This window comes from Capsicum annuum, chromosome 12 (assembly GCF_002878395.1).
Source record: "Capsicum annuum cultivar UCD-10X-F1 chromosome 12, UCD10Xv1.1, whole genome shotgun sequence".
Taxonomy (NCBI): domain Eukaryota; kingdom Viridiplantae; phylum Streptophyta; class Magnoliopsida; order Solanales; family Solanaceae; genus Capsicum; species Capsicum annuum.
In genome coordinates this window covers 83,534,751-83,547,806 of record NC_061122.1, presented here as the reverse complement: position 1 = coordinate 83,547,806, position 13,056 = coordinate 83,534,751, and the positions used below count along the sequence as shown (strand labels likewise).

General features: G+C 36.2%; 1 protein-coding gene across 1 annotated transcript; it reads left to right on the top strand.

Annotated features, from left to right (window-relative positions):
- The first annotated feature begins 1,112 nt into the window (after positions 1-1,112).
- On the top strand, positions 1,113-12,999 carry LOC107850832 (U-box domain-containing protein 9). Its single transcript, XM_016695615.2, has 2 exons — positions 1,113-1,659; positions 11,604-12,999. The coding sequence occupies exons 1-2, from the start codon at positions 1,366-1,368 to the stop codon at positions 12,684-12,686; spliced, it is 1,377 nt and encodes a 458-aa protein (XP_016551101.1). The 5' UTR covers positions 1,113-1,365; the 3' UTR covers positions 12,687-12,999.
- The last annotated feature ends 57 nt before the right edge of the window (positions 13,000-13,056 follow it).

The window sequence follows — 13,056 nt, the reverse complement described above, 5'->3', positions numbered from 1 at the left end:
TTTTAATTGCATGATTCAGTATTTTTAATTTAAAAATATTTTTAAAAATTAAAAGATAATAAATTTACAAAAAAAAATAATTAAAAAGGGTTTAAATTCTAGCCCCCTCCCCCAAAGCCCCCTCTAACATCCTCAACCCCGTCCAGCACCCTCCCTCCCCCCAAATCCAGCACCCACCCCCATCTCTCACCCTATCCAGCACCCTCTCCCATCCCAACCCCTACACAACAACAACACCACAAACACCAATCAACTTCTCCATCCCTCCTCAGTCGTCCCCGTCCCCCCACCGCCACACTAGCAACCCTTTTCCCTTCCCTCCACGTCCCCTCCCTTATCCACCACCACCACATCAGCTAGCCCCCCTCCCTCCAACCCAGATTTTATAATATATAAATTGTAATTTATATTATAAATTGATTAAGTTATATTAATATAATATAAATTGTTATTTTAAATTTTTAAATAATGCTGGAGATGAATTTTATTTTAGAAATAAACTTTTAATTTATTATTTTATTTTTTATTTAATGAAAGAGATGAATTTTCTTAAATAATGGTAGAGATAAATTTTTGTTGAAATTTTTGATTATATGATATATAGGAGAAATCTCAAGTCAAAATCTCAACGTCGTTGTTGAAGCTTTTGATTTTGTAATATAAATTATGAGATTTTATAATTTTGAATCGTGATTTTATGATATATAAATTTTGATTTATATCATAAATTGATTAAGTTATATCAATATGATATAAATTGTTATTTAAAAATTTTAAATAATTATGGAGATGAATTTTATTTTAAAAAATAAAATTTTAATTTATTATTTTATGTTTGTTTAATATTATTAATTAATAATCCAACAAATTAATTAATGAAGATATTATGACATGTTAGTGACGTGGATATGACATGACATTTTTTAAGCAGATTGAGTCACACACATGATCATCAGTAGTGTTCAAAATATTAGATTTTGATGAGTTAAAAAGTTTAAATAACAAAAGACTAAGTAAAAATATCCACTTTATAAAAATATATATATATATATAAGGATCACGACATCATTTCACCTTAAAAAAAAAAATAATGTTAACTCATTTTGTTCTACTAGGGAAACTGAAGGAAAAAAATAAACTAAAAGTGGTTTACCAAAGAAAGAAAGGGGCGCAAGAAAGACAGAACAGAAAGTAAGAAATGTAACAAAGCAACCAATTCTTTTTACACTTAATTTCATAACATTATTATTATACGTAGCTTTTTCTTCTTTATTTCTGCTTTTATCATCTATATCCCTGTATAAATTTTCCCACTATTACAACAATCCTTTAACTCCATATTTCTCATCATCAAAAGAACCTATAATGGCGAAGACCACCGTAGACAGCGGAGGAGGATTGCCGGCTGCGGCTAAAGCGGCGGATGAAATGAAAAGAGAGTTACAGAGAGCGGTGAATTCTATAATTGAAGATGATAATTACTCTTTAGAAGCCAACGATCGAGCCATGCAGTGTTTGTGTGCCCTAAAAGACTTGAAATTGAAACCTAATTTCGATATAAGCACCTTTTCTTTGAGTCTACCAGTCCCACCCCATGAATTTGTTTGCCCACTTTCGAATCAGCTTATGAAAGACCCTGTTGTTTTGGCTTCTGGTCAGGTGTGCTTCTTTTCCTCCATTCCACCTATTTCTTCTTTTATTTTTATATTTATTTATATTTTCTTGTTCTTGTTCTTCGATTTCTGCTATTATTGTCTTTTCATGTAATTTGATTATAGTTTTATTTTGTTGTTGTATGGTTCTACTATTATCTGTTGTTTTTCTTTTATTTCCTGTGCTTCTTTTCTTAGACAATTTTAATCTTGAGCCGATGGTTTATTGGAAATTGGGGCAAATTAATTGAGGGTGACAAAAGATTTCAAAACAAAAAAAAGAGCACACAAGTTTTGAATATTGAGTGACTTGTATATTGAGTAAAAGTGATAATTTTATTATTAGTATTAATGATATTAATTTTAGAACTCTTAGTTTTATTATTTACATAAAAATTCCTACACTATATTTACACAAAGATCCTTACATCATCGCCACACTGCTCCACATCCTTTTTACTGCCGCCGTCACCTCTTCTTCCTCTACTATCATTATCACTACCATTACCATTGTCACATTCACCATTATTTCCTCCCTCTACGTAACTATCGCCTACTTTTCTTTTTTCTCCCCACCACCATCGTTATCAACAACGCAACAAATATCATCTTCTCATTCAGCGTCACCACTACCTCCCTTTTTACCATAAATATTACTTTTCGTGGACTCCTCCTCCAACCACATCTTTTTTTCAGAAATTAATTGAGTATCGAAGTTGCTGTAACACACTTAATAGTAGTTGTTGCAGCAATTACCGTAACTGTTATAGCAACTATGGTAATTACTGAATTTGCTGAATTATTTTTTCATTTATTTTTAAAAGAAATAAAAAAATTTCTTTTCAAACTTCTCGATTTTTTAAAATAAAAGATGAAATTTGGAGTTGGAGGAATTTCGAAAAGTTTATAGAGTTTAAAAAATTATATTTTACACTCCAATTTACTTACACCAATTTTAATTTTAAAACTTATTTTGTTACCCCACACTTAATTTTCTTTGGAAACCGTCCCTCTAGCTTTGATTTCTTTAGTTAATCTGTATATCTAATTAACACTGTTTAAAAGTACAGATTTACTATTGCACTTCATTTTCATTGTCAGTAATTTTCTTTGCTCTGTTGTTTTGGGTATTTTTCGTTGTGTTTGGATGGATACAGTGTTCATTGCTTTGGTCATCTCTTCACCTCTGTTTTGCGGTTATTGAAATTATTTTTGTTCAAGTATGGGATAAGTATTATGTGATTGACACATATCTTACATATGTAGATATATTGTGTATATATTTTCATTTCTTTGTTAAAAAATCTTGTTGACATTTTGTGGCTGTGAAAAATCTGTAGAATTATTTTTCTGGGATTTTTTATTTTAGTTTAGTTTTTTTAGGGTAGATAAGAATAAAAGAAATAAATTTGACTGCTTCATTCACATGCTGCCAGAGCTATCCAGAATAAAAGATAACAATTTCTTGTCATCTTCAAAAGCATGAAAACTATGCCGCACTTGAAGGATGATATGCCCCATGTGCAGGCTTCGTCCCTAGTAGAAACCACATGAAAAATATGACCCAAAAACAGAAGAAAAGAAATAGAATGCTGGATATTTGAGCATAACATGCAATTTCCAAATTGTTGTACCTCTTAATTGGAAGGTTGTATTGGGTTGCAGTGGTGATTGTTTGCCACAAATATCTCGCTTGTGCAACTATATCGTAGTTTATGCCAAAAGAAGTGCTACACCTGCTACCGATTTAGTGAATCTTCTGCTGAATGGCATGGTGTTCCTCTAGCCATCTAGAAAAAGATGAAGTAAATTATAAGGGGTCGTTTTGTTTGAGGTACTAATACAAATAGTCCCAGAATAAAATAATACTCCCGGGATAAACATTTTGATGCTTCGTTTGTTGGCTGATTCGGGATAACTTATCCATTATCCCATACATTTGGTGGTATAGCAATTCCACCCTAATTTATCCTTGGGATAAAACCATGAAAAAGACACAATTATCCTCCAAATCCTTGATTATCACTTTTCATATATATATATATATATAAATATATATACATTACTTTACTACTATATATAAGAGAAAACGTGAGATTTTGGCAGTCCTCACATCAAATTTTTTTTGTCAATTTCATCCCTAATTTAAATTTTAATTACTCTGTAAATTGTTGTCCATTTTGGTAAATTTGAACATTTATATGAGCTTAGTAAATGCTACAAAAGTGATGAGTTATAGAAAGATGATAGTGACACCATAAAAATTATTTATACAATCAAATTAAAAATTGATCCGAGGGTTTATTTTCTTTCTATTTTGTAGATATGTTTATTAATCTTATTTCAAATTTTCATTTTTCCTATCAAATTTATCATGGACAAGTATTTAAAGTATCTTGACATTCCTTTTCTAACTTAATACATGCTTATTAAATCAAAAAATATTTTTTTATATTCAGCTAAAAATATATGAAAATTTAATTTTTTTCAAAAATACAATTTGACTCTTCAAATATTAGTGATACTAAATAATGAAAAATGAGAGTAATTCTTATTCGAATTTTTTTATGATGAATTTTTTTAACAAAAAATGAGATTATCAACATTTTATAGAATTTAGGACAAAATAAGTAATTTAACATGAAATTTAAAGCTTCATACACATTTAAGAAAGGCTTAAGTCATCGATTGCCCCTTAAACTTGTTTCAAAATTTCACTTGGGCCCCTCAACTAAGACTGGTACCTATTACAACAACAACAAACCCAGTATATTCTCACCTAGTGGGGTCTGGGGAGAGTAAAATGTACGCAATCCATACCACTACCTCTGGGGAAGTAGAGAGGCTATTTCCGATAGACCCCCGGCTCAAGACAAAAGGACAAAGGATAAAAACGTCAAAAGCGTGCAACAGAAATAAAATAACACAACAATAAAGTACACAAACAGACAATGGACCCCGCTCCCCGACCCCTAGACCTACCAACCAAGCTACACTAAACCCTCCTAACTATAGACTACGACTTGACCACCCACCTTAGCCCTCTACCCTAATGTTCTTCCTCCATACTTTCCTATCAAGGGTCATGTCCTCAGAAAGTTGTAACTGCTCCATGTCACGTTTAATTACTTCTCTTCGGTACTTCTTCGGTCTACCCTTCCCCCGCTTGAAACCATCCAAGGTCAACCTCTCACATCTACGAACAGGGACATCCGTGCCCTTTCTCATCACATGACTAAACCATCTCAACCTCACCTCCCGCATCTTATCTTCCACCGACGTCACTCCCACTTTCTCCCGAATAATCTCATTCCTAACCCTATCAGCCCTCGTAAATCCACACATCCAACACAACATCCTCATTTCCGCCACCTTCAACTTTTGGACGTGAGAGTTCTTAACAGGCCAACACTCCACCCCATACAACATAGACTAGTACCTATTGAACACTTAAATTATTCAAAATTTATACCTATTAGGCACAAACTGCTGATGTGGGCAGGAAAGTGTAACTTACACTTTCCTTAGGCGCATGATTAGGTACCAATTAATATTTTACTTTTATTTTTATTAAAAAAATTAAAACTTAAATTATTTTATTAATATAATTTTTAATTATAATAATTTCTTAATTCAAAAAAAAAGAAAAAAAAAACACAACCCCAGCCCAGTCTCGTCGTCTTCACTCCCCCCCCCACCACCACCACCTGCCACCCCCCACCCCCGTTCCTCGTCGTCTTCACATATTATTTCTTTCTTTTCTTTCTTCTCTACTTATCAGGTACCAACATTCAACATTCTTTTATCCCCTCAACCCACCATCACAGGACCATGGAAAATTTCTTGAACTATAAAATTAGAGGGGAAAAAAAGTTATAAAGCAACAGAAAAATATAGCTACCCACTTTTGCTAGAAATATATTGTGAACACACACCCCGCTCTGCCTCCCTCGGCGTCCTCGTTGATTGTGAAACCTCGTTGTTTTTGTTGTCCAAATCTTGAAATCTTGTTAAAGTTTTTTGGATTATTAATATAGTGGCTAAAATATTACTTCTTAAATCTCAATGGTATTTGGCAATGGAGAAGATAATTATAATCAGTTTTGGATTTTTATTTTTTTTAAAATTTTAGAATTACCTTTTAATAATTGTTTGGGCCCTCAATACCACATGACACTTTTTAATTGGTTGTTTTTGTCATGTCATCGCAAGTGTGTTACACACCTTACAATTTTTGCAAAATGTCCGAAAGTGTCTAATAGGAACAATTTTCTACATAGTATAGGTGTTCAATAGGTACCAGTCTTAGTTGAGGGGTTCAAGTGAAATTTCGAAACAAGTTAAAGGAGCTATCAATGACGTAAGTCTCTAAGAAATATCAACATAAATTTCTTAACATGTATTTTTAGGGAAAAAGTACTAATAAAGTTAAAAAAAATTAGTAACTTTTTAATTTCTTTTGTATGATTTAATATGAAGGAAAATAATTAAGCTAAATAAGGTGAAGGGTATTTTTGTAAACAAACAATCTATTCTTAAAAAGAATGCAATGCATATTATTGTTAATACCACAAATCAAACAACCACTAAAAAGTGATACCAGTACAACTAATCCCAGTAAGCTTTGATAGTACAATCAGAATCATTTGATAAGTGCACACCCAATGCAGGATCAGTTTTTAAGTATCTCAACAAGTGGAAAGCTGCTTGTAAGTGAGGCTCTCTAGGATCTTGCATAAATTGGCTGAGATGCTAAACAGGGTATGCAATGTCAAGTCTGTATTTGTAAGGAAATTAAGTTTGCCAATAAACTTCCTGTAATAAGTAGGATCTAGTAGAGGAGAACCCTCTTTGGCCCTGAGTTTGACATTAGGATCAAGGGGAGAATAGAGACTACTGAGGGACATGCAATCATACAGGCTTATACAATACTTCCAAGCCAAGAAAATAATGCAGCTTGCCGAGTCCTTAATTTTGAACTTGTTGTGAAGAAAGTATTTCAGAAAAGTGATCTTAATGGAGTTGGTCCCAACATACACAGTAGAGAGTCCTTGTGTCTATAAAACAAAGATTAATCATTCATGGAATGAGTATACCCTCTAGATTCCAAAGCCTCAGTCAACTTGGCATATCATTGCCTACTTGCCTGTTTTGAACCATACAATGACTTATTCAACTTACAAACTGATCCCAATGTGTCAACAGCAAGACCTCCTGGAGGCAGATCCATGTATACCTCCTCATGTAAATCTCCATGCAGGAAGGCATTGTTGGCATCTAATTGTGAAATGCTCCAACCCTTCTTAACTGTTGTAACAACTAGTGCTCTCACTCTCTGGAGAGAATGGGGAGAAAGTTTTTGTATAATCCACACCAGCTTGTTGTGTGTATCCCTTCACAACAAGCCTGGCTTTAAACCTATCAATACTTCCATCTGCCTTATGCTTAATCTTATATACCCACCAGTATCCAATGGACTTTTTACCAGGTGGCAGTGGAACTATATCCCATGTGTGATTAGCATGTAGGACTTCAAGCTCTTGGGTCATAGCTGCTTGCCAAGCAGGGACAATAGAAGCTTCTTCATAAGAAGATGGTTCACTATGATTGCAAACATTCAACATGAAGGACTGACTATCATGGATTAAGGAATCAGGAGTGATGTGATGATGCAGAGAAAATAGAGCTTAAAGAGCAGGAGCATGAGAAGAAACAGGATGGTCAATGTGTTTGAGTTTAGGAAGTGTACCAATAAAATCCTGCAAGTGCGTAGGTAATTTTTTGCTCCTTGGGACCTGGGGACAAATGTATGTGGAGCAAGATTGGTTACAGAGAAGGATGGTATTGGATCATTAAAAGTGGCATTCATGTGTGGAGAAAACCTAAGTTGCCCGGACTCCAAAAATATTGTTGCACCAGTGTTGGATCCTTCAAAAATGCCCTACTTTTGAAGGATCCGACACTTGTCCAATGACTCGTTTAAAGAGTCCGAGCAACATAGGAGAAAACTGAGGTGAAGAGGTGTGAAGCAGAGGAGAAGAAGATGTTTTGTGAACAGGTGATCTGGTGCCAGTGGTGTCAATGTAAATATCAGTAGCATGAACTGTGATCTTGGTACTCCCATGTCCAGGTGAAGTGTGTGTGTCATCATTGAAAAGAAGAGGAAAAGGAACTTGATTAGGAATAGAGGAGATAGACATAAATGGAAAAGGAACTTGATTAGGAATAGAGGAGATAGACATAAATGAAGTATTCTTAGCAAAGGGAAAAACAGACTCATGGAAAGTAACATCTCTAGAAATGCCTGATTTTCTTGGCTTCCAGATTCAAGCTGCAGCTTGTCTCTATGAATTTTAGGTAGTGTAGGAAAGCATAAGCAACCAAAACTTCTTAAGTGTGAGTAGGTTGGTTTCTTTGCATGGAGAAGTTCAAGGGGACATTTGTCCAAGATATGAAGTGGGAAGTCTATTTATCAAGTATGTAGCAGATAGAATGCATTCCCCCCAGTATTTAAGAGGTAGTTTAGATTGAAAAAGCAATGCTCTAGCTGTCTCTAACAAATATTTGTGTTTTCGTTCCACAACACCATTTTGTTGAGCAGTATATGGACATGATCTTTGATGGACTATTTCTTTGGAGTGAAAGAAAGAAGTGGCTTCTGTGTTGGTGAATTCTAGACCATTATCAGACCTGAAAGCCTTAATATTGGTCTGGAATTGAGTTTCAATCAGTGACACAAAAGCTTTTAGTATTTGAAGAGTGTTGCTCTTACTACTAAGTAGATGTGTCCATGTGGTTCTGCTAAAATCATCTACTAGGGTGATAAAGTACTTGAAATTGTTGCGAGTAGGGACATGATATGGCCCCAGAGGTCAATGTGGACCAGATCAAAAATTTTAGCTGAAGTACTGGTCCTAACAGAAAATGGCAATCTATTGTCTAGCCATAGGATAGATGGGGCAAATAAAAGGTTGGTTGTGTGAGAATGTGGACAGGTATTGAAGAAATTGTTTTCATCTTAATAAAAGGTACATGACCAAGTCTATTATGCCAAAGAATGTCTATGTTTTCAGCATGAGATACAAAAGGGGCAGAATAAAAATCAGGAGAGGTTGAAGAAATCAAAACAATTGGATGATGTGTCTTATTAGCTGAGGAAGTTTGTACAATGGGAATAGTTTGACACTTAGTATTTACATCATGACAAGTAGAGGCATTACTAGTAAAACATGAATTGAAAACATTGACATCTTAATGAGAAACAGAATTCAAAGGAGCAATTTGAGGACATGAACCGGCTTCGTTCAAGCATCTTGTGCACAGGAGATATAGTCCATCACTAACCTCACCAATCTCCAAAGGCCTCTTCATTGAAGGGGCCTGCAGTAGACATGAAGTAGGAGAGAAAGTAATCAGAGATTTCAGCTGTGCAGTGAGGGAAGATGAGGGAAGATACAGACATAAGGTTGAAATGGAAAGAAGGTACATACAACACTTTGTGCGAAATAAGGTCAGGTGTGATGGTAACACTACCAACTTTTGTGACTTAAACTCTATAACCATTTGGAAGGGAAATAAGCAAAGGATAAGGCAGGGTTTGTGTTTTAAAAAATGAAGAGTCATTATAGTACATATGATGAGATGCACCTGAGTCTATAATCCATGCGCTATCCATAGTTTTGACACATTTGCAAGATAAATTAACCATGAACACTAGAAGTAGAGCAAGCTACTATACTTGCGAAGTTTGCAGAACCATTGACAGCAACGTTGTTAGAATCTGAGCTTTCTCCTCCATTTCCAGCTTGAAGATGCTGGAACAAGCATACCAATTGCTCATACTGCTCTTTAGTGAACCCCACAAGTGCTGCATTTTGAACTGGACTGGCTGAAGTGAGTTCATCAAGTGTGAAGTCTTCAGCAGACGCAGCATGTGTTGTGACCATTGGCCTCTTCCCTTTATTGAATCTATAATTGTTGCTTTGAGAGTTTTGTTGTGGATGACCAGTGCGACCCTAAGGATAACCATGCAGCTTGTAACATTTATCGTTGGTGTGCCCTGGACGCTTACAGTAATCACAAAAGTTTCGTCCACTAACGGTTTTGTTAGAAGAGGCATAGTTAAGTCCATCAGGCCTGCCTGATGAAGCATAATTGGTGTTAAAGTTGGTGTTATTTCCCCGATAGCAGACATTGAGAGCTGTGGATTCAGACACCAGTTGACTAGAGGGCCTGACTTCCCTTTGCTGTTCATCTCGAATCAAAAGTGAAAACGCTTGTGCAACTGTGGGCAATGGATTCATCATGATAATGTTCCCTCTCGGCATCGTGTAGGTCTCATTGAGTTCCATAAGGAATTGAATCAATCTCCTATCCTGTTCGGCCTTGTACAAAGTTTCCTTGGCTCCACAAATGCACTTACAATTGCATTGACCTCGTGCATGGAGAATATTAAGCTCTTCCCAAAGCTTCTTCATTTTCGTATAATAACCTGTAATGTCAAGCGCACCCTGGGTGAGATCGTTGATTTCCTTTTGAACCTGGTAAAGCTTAGCTCTACTGGTCGGATCGTAGCGATCCTCCAGTCCTCTCTCCATAATACACACACATCATCAGCATATTCTACGCTATCTGCAATTTCCTTTGTCAAGGAATTGAGAATCCAAGATGTGACCATGTCACATCCTTTCCACTGTCTATACAGGGGAGATGCAACACCGGGCCTTTTGCACTCATTGTTGATGAATCCGAGCTTATTCTTCATTGATAGGGCTCGCAACACACCACACTTCCAGGATCGATAGCCGATTCCGTCAAAAGGAACGGACACTAACATAGCACCGGGATTGTCCGACGGATGCAAGTAAAGAGGACTGATGGGATCATTGGATGCACTTGAGCTTCCGTCAGTGGAAGTAGTATCAGTAACATTGGGTGAATCATCAACAGCCATGATGATGAACACAGAAATCAATCCAAGAGAAAATAAAACTTAGAAATTGAAATTGTCGCTATTGAGGTAAAGGTGAAGATAAATTCGAAAAAATTAAGATCAAATAGAGATGACAACAATGTGATTAGATCAAAAACGTCACAGATGAACACAAATCAGAAAAAAAAAAAATTGAGAAAAGGTGATTAGGTCAAAATTGCCATAGATGAGCTCAAATCGAGAAAGAGAAGCAGAAATGAAGATTGAAAAATTGACCGATAGTTGGAACCTATCTCTGATACCATGTCAAGTTACCAAAATGCAGCTCGAGTACAGAGCTCCATTGAAGTTCTGAGTATCCATTTGAGAAAGGTAGAGAGAGAAAACAAGTAAAGGAAGAGAAGTGAATTTGGGAAAAATGATTATTGCTTCTGCTTAACCGACTAGTCATCAATATATACAGGTAAGTGTAACTACCAGCTCATGACAGCTGTAATTTGCTAACTATCAAACAAATCAACTAACTTTCATTAACAACTTGTACATATAAGCATAAATAAAATATCCAAGTTCAATAGGAACCCCAGGGGAAGAGGGGGGTGGCCAGAAGGTTTGGTTGAAATTGCTTTCATAGTGTTGTTTAAGAGTAGCTAGAGAAAACAAATATCTGTTGAACTTTTCTAGCAGTTGCAGTTTTGCAGATATTCTAGGTCTCTTTATAGTGTCAGTAGTGCAGAATCAAAAAGCTACCGGTGAAATTTATTTGAGAAACAACTTGATTGCTAGAGAGGAGGCTACAGACAGTACTACTATATGTTTTTCAGTAATATAAGTAACATTAGCTATGACATTGCATTTCCAAAGTCGAGGAAGCACAGAGTCCCTTGAAGCCAAATTTCCTTCTATTGGAAATTGCTCAACTTTTTTCATTTTCTTGATTTCCGTGCATACTTAGATTATCTTAATATCACTAGATGGTTGTTTTGGTTAATATTTTTGCATGTTGTGGTTGATTGCAGACATATGATAGACTATTTATTCAAAAGTGGCTGAAGGATGGCAATCGAACCTGCCCTGAAACAAAGCAGGTTCTCTCACATTCAGTTCTCACCTCAAATCATCTAGTGAGAAAAATGATTTCACAGTGGTGCCAGAAGCACGGAATTGAGCTGCCCAGCCCTTCCCTTGATGAGAACCAGGATATAATCACAAACGCAGACCGATATCGTTTAAATTCACTGCTTGAGATATTGTCCTCTAGTAATATTCGAGAGCAGAAAAAGGCTGCAAAACAAGTTCGGATGCTGACTAAACAGATTCCATCTCTACGGGCTGTTTTCGGAGAGTGCAGTGACCCTGTTACCAAATTGCTAAATCCTCTCTTGTCTGGAAATGTGAGTAATCATCCAGATCTTCAAGAAGATTTGATCACAACTGTTCTTAACATCTCAATACATGACAACAATAAAAAGCTTGTAGCAGAAAATCCTGTTGTCATTCCTTTACTTATCGAGTCTTTGAAGTTTGGAACACTTGAAACAAGAAGCAACTCTGCTGCTGCTCTCTTCACATTATCAGCACTTGATTCAAACAAGCATAATATTGTGAAGGCAGGTGCTCTCAAGCCTTTAGTCGACCTCTTGGATGAGGGACAACCGTTGGCCATGAAAGATGCTGCTTCAGCGATTTTTAACCTCAGTGTTGTCCATGAAAATAAGAGTAAAGCTGTTTCTGAAGGAACAATAAAGGTGATTATGAAGAAGATCATTGAGCGCATACTCGTTGATGAATTGTTAGCTATTCTTGCCCTGTTGTCCAATCATCACAAGGCTATCGAGGAGATGGGAGAGCTGGGCGCAGTCTCTTGTCTCCTCAGTATCATTAAGGAGGACACAAGTGAGCACAACAAGGAGAACTGTATCGCGATTCTCTACACAGTGTGTTATAATGACCGAACAAAGTTGAAAGAGATCTGGATTGATGAGAGTACACATGGGACCATATCTAATCTTGCTCGAAGCGGGACATCTAGAGCCAAGAGAAAGGCGAGTGGCATTCTTGAGCGGCTGGACAGATATGTTTCTCTTGTGCACACTACTTGAGGCTGAATCTTTTGCATATGTACATCCCTAATCCCCCCATGTAAGTGTTGTTGCTTCTCATTAGACCCCATGTAAGTGTTGTTGCTTCTCATTAGACCCCATGTAAGTGTTGTTGCTTCTCATTAGACCTTTATACAACCGAATTCCTCCTTGTAGGAAAACATAGATTCTTTTCCTTATCCATCTTGTGGCTTGTACATTACTGTGAAATTCTCAGCATTATGTAGCAATGCTAGTAGTTTCTCACCTTCAAAGACAGATACATCCTGCTTATGGCTTCTTATAATGTTCACATTGCTACCGTCTTGCTTTACTATTGGTTGTGCTGTTTCTAGTGGATGTGGCATGTAATGGTGAATGTCGACAAAAA